This window comes from Azolla caroliniana, unplaced genomic scaffold, assembly GCF_043228905.1.
Source record: "Azolla caroliniana isolate FFs.n. ecotype wild unplaced genomic scaffold, voAzoCaro1.0.p SCAF_2, whole genome shotgun sequence".
NCBI classification, from domain to species: domain Eukaryota; kingdom Viridiplantae; phylum Streptophyta; class Polypodiopsida; order Salviniales; family Salviniaceae; genus Azolla; species Azolla caroliniana.
This window is the reverse complement of record NW_028230437.1, coordinates 6,275,708-6,297,417: the sequence shown is the minus strand read 5'-3', so window position 1 is coordinate 6,297,417 and position 21,710 is coordinate 6,275,708. Positions and strand designations below refer to the sequence as shown.

The 21,710-nt window shown below is 41.3% G+C and overlaps 1 protein-coding gene across 1 annotated transcript; it reads left to right on the top strand.

Annotated features, from left to right (window-relative positions):
* The first annotated feature begins 5,931 nt into the window (after window positions 1-5,931).
* Window positions 5,932-7,251, top strand: LOC147867228 (short-chain dehydrogenase reductase 3b-like). Its single transcript, XM_087315018.1, has 2 exons — window positions 5,932-6,066; window positions 6,377-7,251. The coding sequence occupies exons 1-2, from the start codon at window positions 6,050-6,052 to the stop codon at window positions 7,176-7,178; spliced, it is 819 nt and encodes a 272-aa protein (XP_087171144.1). The 5' UTR covers window positions 5,932-6,049; the 3' UTR covers window positions 7,179-7,251.
* The last annotated feature ends 14,459 nt before the right edge of the window (window positions 7,252-21,710 follow it).

Sequence of the window (21,710 nt, the reverse complement as noted above, 5' to 3'; positions counted from 1 at the left end):
AGAGATTCAATGCCATGATCAATTGGCACAAATCCTGTGCAATATGGCTTTCTCATGAAACACATCCTGCGTGGCACCCACATCCTGCTTTCAAATGGATCAATCAAGGAGCGAGCACCAAATATTTGGGGTTCCAAATTGGTTTCAACATACCGCCGGAGACTATGATTGCACCTGTTATCCATTCCATTTGACAAAAGTTGATACATTGGAGTTCGAAGAAACTATCGCTAGCGGGTCGCATCATAGTGGGAAACCAGGTACTACTCGCAACAACATGGTACAATCTATCATGTTGGACAATCTCCAAGGACAGTATGCATCAGATTCAACAACTGGTACGCAACTACATTTGGTCTAGTAAGGAAGATCATGTAACTGGCACCAAGGTGGCATGGCCTATACTCACAACACCTAAGTCGAGAGGGGGATTGGGTTTGGTTGATCCCCTCTCACAATCAAAAGCCTTACTTCCCAAATTTGTGGTGCAAGGACTCCAACTAGGAAATGATTGTTGGAAAATGCTACTGCAGTTACGTTTCGCATACTTTAGGCCAAGAAAAGGGGTTAATTGGGCCCCCCAAACGGGATGGATTCTAAACATGGATCTCAAACTTAGTTTCTCCCGCCAATTGGAGTATAAATTCAGTGCATCCATGTGGAAGGCATGGTGTGACATTAGAGAAGGGCTCAAGTGCAATCAACCGAGTTTCGAACCTGCCTGGCTCAGTCAACGTATCCAATGGAACCCATGTATCAAGAATGAATTTAATTAACTACTTGGATAAAGTAAGGGGTTGTCATGGGGATACATTGCAAAAGGTTCGGGAAAAAGTATAGAATGTTGGAGACGGTTTATGTCACTGCCACTACAAGATCAAGCCAACATACTCCATGGCATCAGGGGCGGATGGACTATGAGATTAGAAATCAATAATGCTCTATTGATTAGGGAAGGCGCTACTGATAGGACGACAATGGAGAAATGGATAGGCTACGAGGAGGAGGGATCTTTGATCCCAAGAGGTAGAGGATCACCAGACAGGATCAAAGGCTCTGAATTGCACGCCATTGAGACACCAACAAAGAATAACGCAATTCGAGTGCTTGTGTATACTGGTCATAAATGGATTGTAGATCCTGATCCGATCAAAGTACAACCCGATTGGCACATATGTACTCATGAAAACACATGGCTATGTAAGGTCAATTGGGACCCTTTGCAATGGACATGGTGCGATCCTTACGAGGAGCAAGGAAGCAAACCCATCCCTTTCTTCCAATTCACAACTAGATTGGATCACCACATCCTAGCTGCTCAAACTGCCTGAGAGCCGACAACTACAAAGGTCTGGCACACATATCAAGTTCCTCACACAATTATCACCAAGTTTTGACAGAAAATTTGGAAACAACAACACGTGAGGCGAATTACCACGTTCCAATGGCTATTAATACATAAGTCACTACTGGTGGGAGCATGGCAACGTGGGAACCTTAGCTCTCCTAATTGTGTAGAGTGTCCAAATGCAGTAGAATCAATACGACACGCTCTGTGGGACTGCCCAACGTCCCATCGAATATGCAGGGGGTTGGCCACTTGTTGCAATTATGCCAAGTGCAAGGCTCAATCAAGTGGGGAAATATGTTGAGAAGCAAGCTCAACATGGTATGTGATGCTTATTGGGAAATAAGCTATAGTAGCTATTTAACTACTTGTGAACATAAAGGAGAAAAAGCTAATTAGCTACTGACAGCTATTTAGCGACTGACAGCTAATTAGCTACAGGCAGCTAATTAGTTGCATATGTAAGTAACTTATTACTTAGGTAAAAAAGTAAGAGAGTAGGTAAGTAAGAAAGATACAAGAAGTAGAACTCAGAGAGAGAGAGTGTGGATAGAGAGGAAGAACTCAGAGAGTGAGAGCTGAAGAGAGAAATAGATGAGAGCAAGTAGAGCTTTGTGGGTAATGAAATAGAAGAAGTTTAGGCAAGTCTCCTTCCCCCTTTCCTTCTGTGTTTGAGCACCAAACGATCCAACACACCACGATCCGTCGCGCACATAAGAAGAGCCCGATTGCCTTCTTCACGTTTTCTTAACAAAATATATGTTGGCTATCATGGTAGACCCCAGTTGGAAGATATGAGCATCAGGAGGAGGGGCTGACTTTGGTGATAAAAGCACAAGAGGTTTTTTTCTCCACCATTGGCAATGTCCACTCAACTCCTCTTAATGACAAATCTCAAGTTCTGTTGGAATTGGTCAACCCAATAACTCTTTGGATTCTATGGAAACAACGGTGTAGACGGGTCTTCTCCAACCAAACTGCGCATCCCACAATGTTACTGCAAGAGATATGGAGTGAAATTGTAGCCACTCTAAAGAGCCAATATGATGGCCTCAAGGGCAGCTCCGATGTAGTTAAAAGACAACTAATAGCCTTCATCCAACAATGGTCGTCCTCTCCCTTTCTTGAGTCAGTGGGCATCCACATAAGATGGAACTATCATGTCCCTACAGGGATTGTACATAATCATCTCATTTATAAAATTTTATAACTAATGGAAGGAGTGTATTTTTGGAAAACACACACACACACACACACATTCATTAATACATATAAATACACACATTATTTACACGTACATCCCCTTTGCACATTAACATATATATAAAAACATGTACACACACATATATAAAAGAAAAATACCGAAGTGCACTTATGTACTAAGAGATATTTAAACCTTACATATATACACACATAGAATGAACCATGTGTATCATACGTGCATTCGCATTCGAGAATGATTCAATCAAACGTTTACGGTAAATCATCTCGAAGTTGGATTGGATTGACTATGGTCTATATTATATATTGATTCACTCTCAATCCCAATAAATGGACTCTAATCCATTGTGAACCACCAACATAAGTATGGTTGCAATATTTGCAATGTCTCACATGCATACCTTTGGGACATCTCTATCCTCCTCACTTTCGAACTTTACAAAAAAATGAGTATAAACTATAGAGATTGAATCAAAATATGTCATTATAAATTAAAATCAAACGGTCAACAACTCATAAAACGTATAATCGATGAAGAAAACATGACATAGGTAGTAGTAACATAACAACCTACCACTAGGGTGAGCTAATTTCTAATAACAAAGAAAGAAAAAAAAGGAACATGACATTAACATAAAATTTGGCCATAACATTACATTAAGGACAAGATATGAGAAAATTGGGAATTGAAGCCAAGACATAGGCAATAATAGCATGACAACTTACCACTAAGTTGACCTAATTTCTAATCCATTGTGAACGACAACATAAGTATGGTTGCAATATTTGCATTGTCTCAAATGCATACCTTTGGGACATCTCAACCCTCCTCACTTTAGAACTTTACAAAAAAAAGAGTATGAACTATAGAGATTGAATCAAAATATGTCATTATAAATTAAAATCAAATGTTCAAAAACTCATAAAATGTATAATCGATGAAGAAAACATGACATAGGTAGTAACAACATAACAACTTACCACTAGGGTGAGCTAATTTCTAATAACAAAGAAAGAAAAAAAAGGAACATGACACTAACATAAAAAATTTCCATGACATGACTGTTACAACCGTTACAATTACATGACATGACACTAACGATAAAGAGATGAGAAAATCAATATAACACTAACATAAAAATTTGGTATGACATGACACTAACGATAAAGAGATGAGAAAATCAATATAACACGAACATAAAAATTTGGTATGACATGACACTAACGATAAAGAGATGAGAAAATTAATATAACACTAACATAAAATTTTGGTATGACATGACACTAACGATAAAGAGATGAGAAAATTAATATAACACTAACATAAAATTTTGGTATGACATGACACTAACGATAAAGAAATGAGAAAATTAATATAACACACATAAAATTTTGGTATGACATGACAGTAATGATGAAGAGATGAGAAAATTGAGGATTGAACCCAAGACATAAACAACATTGGCATCACAACTTACCACTAAGGTGAGGTAATTTGTAATAATAGTTATTGAAAAACAAACAAAAATCATCATGCATTTTTCCCTTTCCAAACGTTTGAATGCTTGCATTCATACTCATACACAACCATTAAAAACAACCATATGCAGAGACTTGGTACCTTCTTGGGTATGGATATTCTTACAAACACCCAATTGATCTTATACAATCACTCACTCCTAAAATAAAGAAATTCAAAGACCCAAGTAGATATCCCCACACACTCTCATGAGAACAATCCTAAGTGCTTCTAAATATAATTAAAGAAGGGATTGGGCCAAGTGTACATGGACATGCCATCCTACACACATTGGCTTCATCAAAATCAACATAGGTAGTAAAATCAAATTCAATCTTTTCTAGTCTAGGATATCTATTATTTTGTTTGCATCTTTCACACCCTAGAATTTGTGGATTCTTGCGAGTACCAATCGGCAACAGTTCTGTTCCGAACTGAACCAAACTACGAAACCGCAGCATAATGGTTTTAACAGTTCGGTTCGGTTTGGGGGTTGAACGGTGCGGTTCTGTTTGGTTTTAATGGTTTAAAACCGCAGTTTAAACGGTTCGATGGTTTTTTTAATTCTAAAAAAATAAAATAAATTGTAAACTTTTTTTTTAAACAACATTTTTATTTTAAGGCCTAATTCTCACATTTTAGGAAAAATCTTTAAATTTTAAATTTTACATTTTGAATTTTGACTTATGTCGAAAACCGAAACCGAACCACGAAACCGTAGTTTTAGCGGTTTAACGGTTTGGATTTTTACCAAATGGTTTCGTGGTTTGGTTTGGTTCAAGTTTGAAGATTCGTAAACAGTTCGGGTCCAAACTGGTTCGGTTTGGACACTCTTGAACCGAACCGAACTGTTGCCGATTGTTACTTGTGAGAACACAATAGACTTTTTTTGTTAATCCATAACAAAAGACATCACTTTTGATCAGTGAGAACACATTGACCTTTTTTTTATTAATCCATAACAAAAGCCATCCTACAGACATTGGCTTCACCAAAATCAACGTAGGTAGAAATATCAAATTCCATCTTTCCTGGTCTAGGATACCTATTGTTTTGCTTGCATCTTTCACACCCTAGAATTTGTGGATTCTTGTGAGAACACATTGATTTTTTTTGTTAATCCATAACAAAAGCCATAGCTTTTGATCAACCGACCAACTCATCAAATTGTTTTGTCAACTACATGATTTGATCATCCACTCCTTAGCATGGACTAACACGTATCATGTTACAAATTATTTTGTAGTTATTTATGAATATTCTTTCATATGCCTTTACGATGACAATAATTGCTAAAAACATTATTACTGCAATATCAATAAATAATAATAATGTCAAACGACGAAAAGGAAAATGGGGTCCCCTTAATCGACAATGTTATGAAAGGAATAGTCTTTAGAAAATATGATCAAGACCCCATTTCTTTTTTGCAGTTTGTATTATTCACATGGCCTATCCTCAAGGGGAAAGTAGTCATCATCAATGGTAGAGCAAGTGGCATGGTTGATGGTACCACGTGCTGATTTGGTGAAAACAATGACTTGGTCATAATAGGAGATGCCCAAGAAAATATGAATACCCATCTTGGTGATGAGGTTAATGAACATGTTGCTATTTATAAGGATTATGATGACATAATGGCATCAATCTTACAAGGCCTCGTAACTCAAGCATTGATCAAGTTGCACAATTGACAATCAATTAGTTTACAATTTGTCTATGATAATATTATATTATAATCAGTCTAGGTCTATGATAATTAGTCAATCAAACATGGTGGAACTCAAAACGTGGCAATACTAGTGTCTACATTTGCATATTTGTCAATCAATTAGTTTATAATTTTGTCTAAATCTATTATAATATTTTATTCAAAACAATGAATGGGAATCTTATAAAACTATAATTCTTTCATTCTATATAAGAACGAATGGGAAGGTTATGAAATCATTCACAAGAAAATGGCAAGTGCTCGAAGGTAATTAGTTTCATTTTGGTTCATTTTACTCATTACTACCCATTCAATATTTTCAACCATCTCAATATGGCTTTATATCTTAATTTGGTTTGGTGGTTTTGAGGTTTCAATACAACATTAATCTAATGAGAGTTGTTGGTTGCTTTGTTTAATAGTACTTGAACTGAGATTGCTTTGTTTTTTCCATGAGTCTCATCCCTCATTGTTATAAATTTGGATACAATTTCTGTAGTTTGGACAAATGTATAGTGTTTACAAGAATTATTAAGCTCGATCATTCTTTGCGGTGTTTATTAATTGCATGAGATAGGCTCGAGGGCAAAGTGTGTGTCATCACAGGTGGGGCAAGTGGCATCGGTGAGGCAACCGCGCGCTTGTTTGTTGAAAATGGTGCCTTGGTCGTAATAGGAGATATCCAGGATGATTTGGGCACCCATCTTGCAGATGAGCTCGGCCACCACGTCGCTATCTACAAGCATTGTGATGTGACACTGGAGTCGGACATGGAGGGACTTGTAAAACAAGCATTGAACAAGTGGGGGAAGCTTGACATAATGTATAGTAATGCCGGGATCGTCGGAAATGTGACGGGTGGGATGCAAAACTTGGATATAACGAACTTCGACAATGTGATGAATGTCAATCTACGTGGTATGGTCCTTGCCGTAAAACATGCGAGTAAGGTTATGGTTGAGACCCAAACAAGGGGTGTTATTATTTGTACTTCAAGTATGGCAAGTGTTACCGCATCTGTAGCACCTATAGAATACACCATTTCAAAACATGCCCTTCTTGGGCTTATGAAAGGAGCAGCTAGTGATCTAGGGAAGTATGGGATTCGTGTGAACTGTGTTTCCCCATCTGTAGTCATAACACCAGTTTCCATGAAATTGTTCCGAGATCTTACTGGTAAGCATTCAGTATCAGAGCATGAGGTTCAAGCGTTTGTTGACTCCACCAATGTTCTTGTTGGTCATACATTTTCTACCTCAGATGTTGCACAAGCTGTCTTATATTTGGCGTCGGATGAGTCTGCTTTTGTGAGTGGCCACAACCTTATTATCGATGGTGGCAACACTATTACCGATCGAACATACCAACAGGCAACATGATCTTTCAAAGAATAAATACATTTATTCTTTAATTGGAATTATGTATGTCTATGCAAATTAAAGTGATTTTGAATAACATGAATGATGCCTTCAAATGTTATGGTAGATGAATGCGGTCACCGATACATAAAAGCAAGTTTACATAAAACCTGTAGTTTTTTCTCAAATGATTCATACGAGTCCATGTTGTATGATTTAAGAGCACATGTTGGTATTTAAGTAATGCTACTATGAATTGCAATGCAGTTTACGTAAGGTTGAACTGTATGCATTTAATGAAAAATGATACTAAAAGTTTACTTTGGTCCATACTAATGGAAGAAGACAATCCAGACTCCTCATCAAATGGGATCTTAGTAGGTCATTAGACAAGAGCCAGGGTTTCTCATGAAAGAGAATTTTGGGCCAATCGTCATGGAGCATGTAGGGAAGGGGAAATTGTGAAAGGATGAGGCAGATGAATCCAAGAGATGGGTACAGAAAATGATAGGTTGGGATGATCCCATGGAGGAGGAAAAAGGCCTTGTGGAGGAAATTTGTCCAAATTATGCGGTCTTAGTCGAAGAGAAAAGGGCATGAATAGACAAGAAACCTGGCCCTTCCAAGAAGCATGACACTTAGTGAAGCTAGAAGATGAATGTGGATCCCATGATGAATAAAAAAGTAAAAAGAGACAGGTATTCCAACATATTTGAGCTTGGGATTTGAGAGACTATTAAGAAATTAAGTGGACTTTACATTACAGGAAATCCTCGGGGTTATTAAAAAAGAGTTTCATGATGTTAACTTTGCTCTTATGAATAAATATAAACCTAATGTACCATAGTAAAAGGATCCAAACCCTTGAACATGTCCATGAGTGCTACCATAATTTAAGCACTCAAAGATAATGAAGAATATGCTAATAGTCATTACACGAGGCCACCCTAGGCTAGATCAACGACTGAAACCCATGTTTGGATTTGGAATGTTAAGGAGCCAATTGTGGCATTAATTGATCATGGGGCGAATATTAATCTTATATATTTGGACAAAATTGATAGGGACACTAGACAATGACTTCAAGACATGGATGGAAGATTTGAGAAACCACAAAAGCCATTGGGGAACTACATGGGGCTAAAGTACATGTGAAAATTGGTGATGTCAAAACCATCCAATACTTCTTCATCCAAAATTTGGCAATGTATTCTGTTATCCCTAGAGAACTGTATAGTACACTAGTTCCAATGGAGATGAAATTCCTTGATAATGAATTTGTGCATGCACAGGTTCAAGGTCAAGACAAGGAAGGTTTGGTAAAGTTCTTAATTGTTCAACTAAACTATGAAAAAAATTGGGATAGTCTTAAGAGTGACAATAGAGACGATTTCTACTATGGACTATTAGAGAAAGGGACAACAATAGTGTAGACTATTTAGTTGTATCCTCGAATGTAATAAACGTTTGGATGAAATTCGCATCAAAAGATGTTTGAATTCAAAGAAGGATGAAATGTTAGGGCCAAATGGGTTCTCGTAATTTGTTTTTAACAACATTGGTAATTGTGGAAGGTTGTTACAAAGGAATGAAGGTGCATACATCATGTTCTCTTATGACAAATTGGCATTCGGGAAACAAGAGGTACTAGTTGTGGGATACCTTTGCAGATCATTTAATCAAAAGCTCCCTCTAGAAAAGGTGAACGCCATCCACAAAATGAAAGAAGAATGTCAATCACAAAACGAATTACGAAGATTCTTGGGGGCATACATGCATTTTACCACATTTTGGATTGCATATTATGCGTATATGGCAAAACCCTTGTATAGGCTACCTAAGAAAGGAAGAAAGTTCAAATGGGAAATAGATTGCATGTTATGTGTATATGGCAAAACCCTTGTATAGGCTACCTAAGAAAGGAAGAAAGTTCAAATGGGAAATAGATTGCATGTTATGTGTATCTGGCAAAACCCTTGTATAGGCTACCTTAGAAAGGAAGAAAGTTCAAATGTCGAAGTAATGAGAAGGCTCAAAGGCTTACAACTTAGAAGAACTAGCTCTGACAAAGTCTAACTATGCATCTGGGGTAAAAGTCTTTGTGATAGTAGATACAAGTTTGACAAGAATTGGATGGGAGACCAACCAACAATGTCAAGATGGGGTTGATATTTTATCCGGTTTGGAGAAGGTACCACATGAAAGATAAAGGAATTGTACCCAAGTAAAAATAGTATTATGGGATATTGTGTTGGCGATCAAATAATTTGGATCTTCATTATTTGATTGGGACAAATGTAATTATTGAGATAGATTTTTTTTTTTATCCTTGGCATGATCTTCAGATGTTCAACATTGGATATATTCATGTTGAGATGGATAACATAGAGGTTTGACATTTTTCTAGAAAGCAAAATGCTATAGTCAACATGTTCTCTAGAGCTACATACAATTGGGAAGGCAAGATGTGGATGGATATGAAGGACTCTTATCTTTTCAAATTGTCTCCTATGGTCATTTAGAGGGATGTCATGGGAACATTTTCCACCTTCAAGGAAAGTGAGTATGAAGGGGCATGGTTGGTGATTGGGAAATTCTTGAAGTTGATGACCTCAAAAGTGTAATGGTCCAAAGAATTTGGAAGAAATCTTAGAAGTACTTCTACAAAGAAAAGAGAGATACCACAAAGTGTTGCCAGTAGAAATGACGAATGGAAATTGTTTATAATATTAGACTTCCATGAAAGTGCGTTGGTAGGTCATCAACGTACATGGGAGATAAGTTGCTCTAGAGGTTTAGCATGGAATGTGCGAAGCTGGTCGACTCAACATTGCCAACCAACAATAAGCTATCCAGGAGACAATGTCCGTAGATAAAGACGGAGAAGGCTGAGATGATGAAGCTCCCCTATGCCTCAATTGTCGGAAGCTTGATGTACGCGATAGTATGCACTAGGCCGGACATTGGATACGCGATCGGTCTCGTCACCCGATTCATGAGCAATCCGGGCAGACGGCATTGGGTTGTAGTCAAGTGGATACTCTGGTACCTAAGAGGCACCTCAAGCGTGTACCTCCGATTCAGCTCAAGTAACCCCTTATTAGAAGTCTTTATTGATTCAAACATGTCGCCTGATGTGGATACTAGTTGGTCCACGTCCGGATATGTTATGACTTATGAACGGGGAGTCGTCTCATGGTCGTTGAGGCTACAAAAGGCCATGTTGTTATCAACCACGGAAGCGGAGTATATGGCTGCAACGGAAGTCGGTAAGGAAATAATTGGAGAGCTGGGAATTCGGCAAGCAGAATTCCGACTCTACTGTGACAACCAAAGTGCCATCCACCTTGCGAAGAATGTTGCCTACCACTCGAGGACCAAGCACATACCGAGGAGATACCATTGGCTCTGGGAAAGGCTAGAAGAAAATGAGTTTTCTCTAGTGAAGATTCACACAGCAAAAAACATATCGGACATGCTGACAAAGGTGTTGTCGGCAAAGAAGTTGGACATGTGCCAAAGACAGGTCGGATTGGCAAAGCATCCCATGCCGGAGTGAAGGGGGAATTTGTTGGGAAACAGGTCCCTCCGGATGGAAAGGAGGAGCCGGATTAGTTGGATTTGATGAAGAAGCGAGATCGGATCCAGACAAGGATCCGAAAAGGGACATATTTGTAATTACTGTAAAGACTATACATTTGTCTAAACTACATAAATTGTATCCAAATTTATAACAATGAGGGCTGACACTCATGGCAAAAACACATATGGATGAAGTCTTGCCATTATTCAATTATTATGTCTAGGCCAGATTTGTAAATAGCCCTAAAGTTGTATTAGTATAAATACAACTAGGGCAAATCATTTTGTGTGTAAGTGTTATTGTGAAAAGTTATAGTTGGTTGTGGCCTCTTTAACTAGAGAGAGAGAGAGAGAGAGAGAGAGAGAGAGAGAGTGTGTGTGTGTGTAAATTCTCCATATCTGTCGGTTTGACAAAGAAGAACTCAAGGTCCGGTAGCTTCTTGTTGTATACCTTTCTCATATAGTGTTTTCTTGGAGTTTGTGGACTCCCGTGGTTTTTACCCTTTTTGGGTTTTCCACGTTAAAATCTTTTGTCTCTGTACCTTAGTTTTTTTGTCTTTTGTTATTTTAGTCTTCTTGATCTCTACTCCTCATTTGCACACATGACAACCGGTAGTGGCTGGTAGTATCATTTTTTATCTCCTATGGGCGTTTGGTGTGAGCAAAATGTTAGAAATATTGAGAATTGATTAGATAGGTATATAGAGTTACAACCACTATGATGGATATATGAAAACAAAACTTCTATTACATATGAGAGTAGCTCACAATGGTAGTTCACCCATCACTCACACCTTAGAGCGTAGATGGGATCTGGACCAACTCACTACAAAATTAGTGGGGACTGATGATCAATCCAACCACTGTGTAAGAAAGTGGATTATATTCTATGTTTGGTCTGAGTATAACATTAAATGTGCAAGTCAGTTGATAGTAGTGGAGATATTCCTTTTCAATCAACTGACTTGTGATTTAATATTCAACCCAACTCCCTAGATACAGGCTAGTGCTAGATAGTACTTATCTTGAAGTTAATAACACATACTTCAAGACTAAGTACATCGTAACTTGCCCACAAAATATTCTAGTCGACTTGATTAGCCAATTCTATTAGCCTACTTTGCTCTATCCTAAATACATTGTGTGCTATGCATCTGCGGTTTCCTAGATTGACACCTTATCGACCGATATGGTCGAGTTGCACACTAGATGCTCCTCATTTGGGGCACTATCATAAAATGTGCACTCCAAGAGCACATATGGGGATAGATTTACAACTTGGGGCTGATCATTGATTATATCTAACACGCCCCCTCAATGGTCAACCCATTGAGTTCACTTGGAATTCGGCCAACTCCTAGTCGTCAAAGGTGTTGTTATAACTATTCTACTCCAAGCGCCTTTGTGAAGATATCTACAACATTTTCTGATGTCGAACAGTACTTGAGCTCCACAATCTCATCATTTATTAGCTCCCACACATAGTGATACTGAATCTCTATGTGTTTAGTATGTGCATGAAATACGAGGTTCTTGGCAATGGCCATGCAACTCTGATTGTCACACCTCAATACCGTTGTCATCGTTATTGGAACCACCACATCCATAAGGATTCTTCTTAGCCAAACTACCTCGCATGCCGCCTTGTATTCCACCTCTATTGAAGATAGTGCCAAAGTTGGTTGTTTTATACTACTCCATGAAATAACTCCAGAGCCTATTGAAAAACAATATCCATAAATTGATTTTTTGGAATCACTATCTCCAGCCCAACCAGAGTTGCAATACCCACTAAGTTCATCAATTGTTGGCTTGTAGAAGAGTCTGTAATTTACAGTGCCCACAATGTACTTTAATACACATAGTGCAGATTTCCAATGAGTCTCCTTCGGCTTGTTGTTGAATCGACTCACCACATCGACTACAGAACAAATATCCGGCCTAGTTTTGCATAGGAAAATTAGACTTCCTACTAGTTGTCTCTACTTCCTTATGTCAACCATTGGTGATAGGTCTGCTTGGGATAGCGTGTAGTTTGACTCCATTGGAGTTGACTTCGACTTGTTGTCCATTATCGCAAAGGTCTTCAAGATCTCTGTTGCATACGTTCTTTGTGACATGAAGATGCCAACCGAGGTTTGCCAAACCACAATTCCAAGGAAGTAGTGTAGAACCCCCAAGTCTGTCATTTCAAACTCATGTGTTTGGCCAATACACTCTTCATGGTCTCCAGTAAGACCTAAATCATCCACATAAATGATGATGATGACTTGTTTCCTATCCTTCATTTTGACATACATACTTGCATCCGAAGCACATTGCTTAAAGTCGATTGATCATAAGAAGCTGTCTATCCTCATGTTCTGAGATCTTGGTGCTTGCTGTTGAGAGTCGAACTCAACTTGCCATAGAAATAGGTTTCACACTAGCTCATGGACATATCATGCTAGTTTTGTAAATAGTAGAAGGGCCCTTGCCCTAGTTTAGTTGGTATTTAAACCAACCCTTTGTAACCTTATTACTATTGGAAGTAATATACAATTTTCTTGTTAAGAGCTCTCTCTCTCTCTCTGTTTTGATGTACACACACACACACACACACTCACTCAATTATCTTCCGCTGCATTACACCACCAGCTCCATTTCTTTACATAGTATCAAAGCGCGTGGTTGCTTAATCAAATCTATTCGACTGTATTATGGTACACGCCGACGATCAACAAAACCGGCTTATTAACAGAGAAGAAATCACCATGAATACTCAGATGGGAAGCGCTCTTCCTACAGAGAAGCTCGACAGGACAAATTTCGCATCTTGGGAGTACAAGATGCTTCAGTACCTTGTCGGACAAGGAGATTGGAGCTATATTGCAGGAGCTCACGAAACGCAACCCAACCCGACACATGCCGACTACCTAGCGTGGGAGCAGGCTGCAAGCCGTGTGTTGTATTGCCTTGCATCATGCGTACATGATCACATGCTTGGCTATATTCGAGAGGCGAAAATGGCGAAAGAAGCATGGGGAAATCTCAAGAAGATCTTCGCGGCCAATACGGCTGCCCGCAAACTCCAGCTTCGTCAGGAGTAGAATGACATTCAACAAAGGGAAATGTTAATCGGCAACTACGCCTTGAAGATCAAGGAGTTGTGTGATGCCCTCGGGTCGATCAATGTTGGCATTGATGATGAAGAAATGGTGCAGATATGCCTCAGAGGCTTGGCACCACAATTCCGCGCAATAAGGTCCACCGTCCTCGCAAGAGAAAATCCTCCCACCTTTTTCCATCTCTAGTCAATATTGCTGGTCGAGGAAAGTCACGCCCGACAAAGGAGCAACACACAAGAGGGTTAGATGGTCTACTCCCAGTCGGATGATAGAAGAAATTTCGGCTGTGGAAATAGAGGTCGATTCGGACAAGGCCGTCATGGTCGGCAAATCCAAGAGTGTAACTCCCACCAATGGCAAGCACACAGGAACAACTCTAGAGAGTTCGACAGAAGGGGGAGTCATCACGTTGGTCCAAGCAATTGCAATAACCCAATCGAATGCGTATACTGCAGAAAACTCGAACACTACGAAGAGGAGTGCCGAAAGAAGAAGCGAGACTCTGCTTTGACCGGTCGAATGTTCACGAATTACGCATCGAATTCCGACTACGACAATTGTAGCGGAATGTTCACGAATTCCGCATCGAATTTTGACTACGACGATCGTAGCGGAATGTTCATGATGAGGCACAAAGCGCACTCAATGGTGACTTAAGGTGAAACAAGCACCATGCCCTCAGAGAATGTATGGTTTGTTGACTCAGGAGCATCCAACCACATGATGTCTCATGAAGATTGGTTTCGGGAATTATGAAAACCTGAACGTCCCGGATATGTCGAGATAGGAAATGACACGACCCATCCAATACAACATATCGGGAATGTCCCATTCGGAAACGACGGCAAACAAACCTACCTCAAGAACGTACTGCATGTTCCTACAATCACGAAAAACTTGATCTCGGCCAGCCAGATTATCGAACAAGGAATGCAAGTACGAATCAACAATGATGGGTACTTTATCAAAAGAGGCGATCGAGTCATAGCTCACGGACGTCGTGAAGGCCGTATGTTTGTCCTCGAATTGAAGGAGGTAAAATCGGCCATGTTTGCAAAGGGTCTCAAAGTCGAAACCAACCTAAACTTGTGGCACAAGAGAATCGGTCACATCAATCTCCAAAAACTTCAGAACATGCAATCGAGAGGAATTGTACTCAAACTCCTGAACTTTATCGCGCAAGAGATTATGAGCGTATGCGAAGCGTGCCAGTTCGGAAAGCAATGCCGACATCCATTCCCGAAAGAACGGAATGTGAGCAAAGGGATCCTGGATGTCGTACATCCAGATGTATGGGGACCGGCCCAAACAAGCACAATCGGCGGATGTCGATATTATGTCACGTTCATCGACGATTTCTCCAGGAACACCTGGATCTACTCAATGAAACAAAAGAGCGAAGTGTTCGGATACTTCCAGAGATTCAAAGCCAAAGTCGAAAAAACTACGGGTCGTCACGTACGCTGCCTTTGATCAGATGGAGGCAAAGAATATTTTTTGGATGAGTTTACGGCGTATCTCCAAAAGGAAGGAATCTAAAGAGAATTTTCATGCCGTCACACACCTCAGCAGAACGACGTAGCTTAGCGTAAAAACCGGCACATAGTAGAAGTCACTCGGGCTATGATGCATGAGAAGAATTTGCCAAAATCGTACTGGGCAGAAGCGGCAAACACGGGCATATACCTCATGAATAGGTGCACAACCTCGGGAGTACACGATGTAACTCCTCATGAGAAGTTCTTTGGAAACAAGCCGGACTTATCACATGTCCGCATTTTCGGCGCAATCGTTTACGTACATATTCCTGACGATATGCGACAAAAGCTTGACTCGATGTCAGAGAAATGTATCCTCGTGGGGTACTCACTCGAACAGAAGGGGTACAAATGCTACAATCCATCTACCTAAAAAGTTCGAACCACTCGAGATGTCGTTTTCGATGAGTCCGCATCCTGGTACACACTAGAGACAACTTTGACTCTGACTTCGATATACGCCGAAATAGAGGCAGAAGCCGAAGATCAAGTTACGCGCATGTTCGAAAAAAGCCCAATTACGACACGACTAAGTGGGCCGTCAGAGCCGCCGAGAAATCAAAGTAGATCTCGGCCGAGTCCAAAGCTGGACAAAGGGAAGGCGAAAATGTGGGAATACGCAGACCAGTTCGAATTCGAATCGACTCACTCCCTTGATAGTGAGTTCGAAGGCCTTGACATCCGGACAGACGGCGTGAAGAGAGCTTTAGAATATGCGAACGAAAAGCTACGCCGGTCCACCCAAGAGAAGAACCCCGTAAACCATTATGGCTACAATGAGTACAAATATGTCTTCTCTTCCGGTTCTCACCGGGTGCATCCGATCCGGTTTTCGGATCTCTTCCGGTTCTCATCGGGCCTATTCAATCCGGTTCTCACCGGACCCTCTTTATTCATAACCAGATCCCATCCAGAGGGACCGATTTCCCAACACAAGAGTCATCGAAAACTTGACTGTCAACTGATGAACACATTTCTTTAGTTGCGGCCCATAACTCAAGCTCATCTATGACATTGTTGGTGGACTCAGGCTCTCTCCAAGAAGTCTTACTAGAACCATTCTTCTCAGTCGTCATCGTCTTCCGACAATCCTTGATTGTGTGACCCTTCTTGTCATAGTAGAAACACGATCCATTAAACTTCTTCTTCTTTGGTATCCTATTTGCATTGTTTGAATTGGATGCCCCTTTACCCTTAGTCCTAGCGACAAATGTTGAATCTTCCCTTCCTTCTCTTGTCTTCAGCCAAAGCTCCTCTTCAAGCAGCATTTCACTTAGTTCATCAAATTTTAAAGGAGTGGGTCGAACATGAGTGTTCAATGCTGTCACAATGCCATCATACTTGGAAGGAAGTACTTGAATGCACCGACGAGCCATATCCTCTAGAGAGACGACTACTCCAACAATCGCCAGCTGATCTTGAAGATCCTTAATCCTTTTTACAAAGAATTCTACTTTTTCTCCATCAACGAGCTTCTCTGCAACAACATGATTTTTGAGGTTTTGTATCCTTGTATAGTTTCTAGTCTCATACTGGCTGGCCAATATGCTCCAAGCTTCATGTGCCCTAGTTGTATGTTGCATTAATGTTTGTACAGAGTCACATACACCAGTGACTATGGTACACAACACATCAACGATCCTTTTCTGCTAGGGTCGAAGTAGATCAACATTTGGAGGGATTGATGTGGTAGGGTGTGCAGGGTCAAAGGTCACTGTCATGAACACATGACCATTATGGCGTCACCCGGACTTGAACCTGGAACCTTGTAATCCATAATTGAAAACCTCAACCATTAAGATAGCTTATTGTCATATGAGAGGATAAAAGCTACTTTTTGTATTACATTGATTATTGTAAAAACTCTAGAACATTCTAGAACATTATAGAAATCTCTAAGCTATTCTATAGGAACCTATAAATAAGGGCATACATGTATTCTCAAATCAATTCAAATCAACACCAATCTTTAGCTCTCATTACATATCTTGTATCCATCCTCTTTCTTCTCTAACTTAGTACACTCATTCTTCTCTTAGCATTTCGTTTCTCTCTTCTCGTGTTCCCTTATATCCTTCTTCCATCACTCTATCTTTTATGTTTGGTTCTGACAATTTGACTTGAATTCTCTCTCTCTCTCTCTATCTCTCTCTCTCTCTCTCTCTCTCTATCTCTCTCTCTCTCTCTCTCTCTCTCTCATCCTCCTCTATAACCATCACGAAACCATGGCCGCCATTAACTCAGAAGAATATCTCACCCTTGTTGCAAAAATGGAGAATCTTAAATCCAAGTTCGCATCTCTTGAAGTAGAGAATCAACGTCTACTTGGGGATCTACAGAAGGTTACTATAGAGAAGCAACAACAAAAAGAGGAGTTCACGCGACGGGTTCAATAGTTAGAGTCGACAATCGTAGTGTTACAACAACAAAGGGTCGAAGGTCAAGGATTTATCAAGGAGCCCAAAATCAGACACCCAACTAAATTTGATCGTTCGAGGGCGCATTTCCGAGGTTTCTTGAATCAAGTACGGTTGGTGATTCAAATGCATCCCACACTTTATCCAACAGATTCATCACGAGTCAGGTTAGTGGGCACCTTATTGACTAGCATAGCGTTGTCATGGTTTGCTCTATTGCTAGAGACAAATTCTCCTCTATTGAATAATTTTGAGGTACAATTTATCAAAGAATTTAAGGCTTGCTTCGGAGATACTGATAGGGTGAGAATAGCTATCAACAAGATTCATACACTACGTCAAGGTGATCAGCCAGCTTCGACATATGTAACCAATTTCCATCTCATCGCAATCAATATTCCTTCGGATGAACAAGCCCTAATGGAGCAATTCCATTTAGGCCTTCGTAGTGATGTCAAAGACTTACTTCTTACCTTCCTCGAGGATCCAAGGTCACTTACAGAAGCTATTAGTCGAGCAATACGGTGTGATATTCGCCTTTTCCAGCGTCGATGTGAGTGACAACAACAAATAACAAGATCAAGATTCACACCAACTTATGCATCAGTAACGGCGTAATCATCCCCAAGGCAAACATATAGCCCTGCACCAACTCCAAGGCAAACACGTAGTCCAGTCCCAATGGATAGTCCTACACCCATGAAGATCAATATCACTCAACGACGAGGACCGTTGTCGGATGAAGAGAAGCAACGACCCCAAACAAACCGTTTGTGCTTATATTGCGGAGGTTCAGGACATATAGCCATTCATTGCTCTTGTAGGCTGAGATGTCAGGTAAATCAAATTCTCTATGACAATAAAAATGAGTCCAACATTTTAGAAGTAGTTAGTGAATCTAATATTATGAATAATCCACCCTTGTCCAATAATTTTGAAGTCTTAAGCCAATTAGAAGAGGAGTCAAACGAATAAGTCCGGCCAAAATAAGAGCCATTTGGTTGGACAACCCTAGATATGTACAACCTAGTGTGGGTTCCATTTCTTCCAAGCATGTTAGTAGAGTCTTCTCAGCCCAAGTACTGTTAGGAAACAGGCCCCTCCGGATGGGAAGACCCGGTGAGAACCGGAAGAGGAGTACCCGGCTACGGAAGACCCGGTGACAACCGGAAGAGGAGTACCCAACTACGGAAGACCCGGTGAGAACCGGATGAGGAGTACCCGGAAAGAGCCGGATGGTGAAGGCCCGGTGAGAAGTACTCACCAGATGAAGGGACATATTCGTAAATATGTTTCCTTAGAGGCCTTTCGGGCTATATTTGCAAATAGCCGAAAAGTCATATTAGTATAAATATGACTTAGGGCAAACTTAGATGGTTGTTGTTGCTATTCTTGTTAGTGCAAGATTAGAGCGCGTAACTGTGTACAGAGAGAGAGAGAGAGAGGAAGAGGTCGTTGCCTCTGTTGTAACCGCCGCTTGTGGCAAAGATAGAAAGCTCGAGGTTGTTGCCTCGGTGCTTCACTGTTGTACATTGTAACATAGTGATAGTTTGCAGCCTATGGGCTACCGTGGTTTTTCCCTAGTTTGGGTTTTCCACGTAAACATCCTGTGTACTCTTCTCTTCCCTGTGTCGTGCGTTCATTATCCAATTTTCTGTGTTTGATCCTAGCCTCGGTTGTGGCCGAGCGTTGTGCTTAGGGAGTGTGTGTTCCTGTCAAAGTGGTATCAGAGCAAAACGACACAGAAAATGGACGATTCGTTGGGAGGTATGTTCAAGCTCACCGGCTCCAACTATTCGGTGTGGAAGTTGAAGATGAGGGACATGCTCGTGGTTAAAGATCTTTGGTATCCAGTTTAGTTCGGGGACAAGAGACCGGACAAAATCGACGCCACGATATGGGAGGTGATGCACATGAAGACAACAGCGTACATACGGTGCTTCATCGACATGAGTCTATACAACAACTTCAATGAAGAGAGCAAGGCTTATGAGGTCTGGGAGAAGATCAGCATTATGTTTCAAAACAAAAATGTTGTTAATCAGGTTTCGGTATTTCAGAAGCTAGTACGACTCCGGTACCAAGATGGCTCCAGCATGGCGGAGCACATGAATGCCTTCCAGGGGCTGATCCACCAGGCAACATTATTGGAAGTACCTCTCGCCGATGAGGTACTAGCGCTACTCCTGCTTGGTTCCCTCCTAGATAGCTGGGAGACGTTGGTTGTCACTTTGGGCAATGCCGAGCCGAAAGGGAAACGGTTATCCCTAGCAAGAGTGAAGTCGATCTTGCTAGATGAGGAGGCGCGTCGGAAAGATAAGGATACGAGCTTCGACTCCAAAGCGCTCCTTACCGAATTGGAACGCGGAAGACAAAGGAACCGTAGTCCCCAAAACCGGGAGAAGTCGGGGACACGGTCAAAGTCAAGGGGGAGGCCTACTTGCTTCTATTGCGGCAAGCCGGGACACTTCCAGAAGAACTGTCGGCATTTCCGAAAAGACAAGGAAACCGACGGTACCGATTCGAAGCGGACACCGGACCGGAACGGGAAAGACCGGAGGGGAACGGACCGGAAGGGAACGACGGCAATTGCGGCAAGTGAAGAAGAGTTGATGCTCATCACCGAGGAGAGTGAGATAAACCTTGCCGGTGACGAGATGACCTGGGTGGTCGACTCCGGAGTGCCGTTCCACCTTACCCCAGACCGGAAATGCTTCTCATCCTACTCAGCCGGTGATCACGGTTGTGTTCGGATGGGGAATAAAGGTACATGCCGAATTGTCGGCATAGGAGACGTGTGGTTGACAACACCAACTAGATGCAAGCTACTGTTGAAGGATGTCTGACACGTTCCTGAGGTTCGTCCGAACCTGATATCAGTCGGTCGGCTAGATGATGAAGGCTACACGGATAGCATCCGGAACGGTGTTATGAAGTTCAGCAAAGGGAGCCCAATTGTTGCTCGGGCCAAGAAGGTCAGGTCAACACACTGTACTTGATGAATGCTCGGTTATATCCGGAGGAAGTGAACGGCATTCGACACTGCCGGTGAGTTGTGGCACAAGAGGCTATGTCACATGAGCGAGAAGGGGATGAAGAGGCTTGTAGAAGAAAACCTCATTCCAGTGAAGAACGTGCACTTGGAGAAGTGCATTGATTGCCTGGCCGGTAAACAAAACCGGACCTCCTTCCGATCGAGACCACCGATGAGACGTAATGCACCACTGGAGTTGGTGCATACTGATGTATGTCAAGTGGACACGAAGTCACATGTCGGATCGTAGTACTTCATGACGTTCATAGATGACCACATTCGGAAGTTGTGGGCCACACCATTGAAGACGAAGGATCAGGTGTTATCCATCTTCAAAGAGCTCCACGCAAGAGTGGAAAGAGAAACCGGTCGGAAGCTGAAGCCGGTTTGAGCAGATAACAGAGGAGAATACTGGGGGCAGTTCGAGGAGTACTACTACTTGAAGGGAATCTGGCTTGAATTTACCGTGCCAAAGATGCCGGAACTAAATGGGCTGGCCGAGAGGATGAACCAGAGCATAATGGAGAGGGTCCGGAGTACGTTGGCGCATGCAAAATTACCCAAGACATTTTGGGCTAAGGCGCTGTCGACAACGACGTATGTGATAAACAGATCACCCTCAGTGCCCTTGGAGGGAGACACACTGCAGAAGGTGTGGACCGGTAAGGAAGTGTTGTACCGGCATCTGAAGGTGTTCGGGTGTCTCGCGTACGTGAATGTAGCTAAGGACCGGAGAGGAAAGTTAGATCCAAAGACCCGGCCATGCATATTCCTCGGTTACGGTGACGATGAGTTCAGCTACCGAGTGTGGGACCCAGTCGACAAGAAGGTATTCCGGAGTCGAGATATTATCTTCATGGAGGACAAGACGCTCG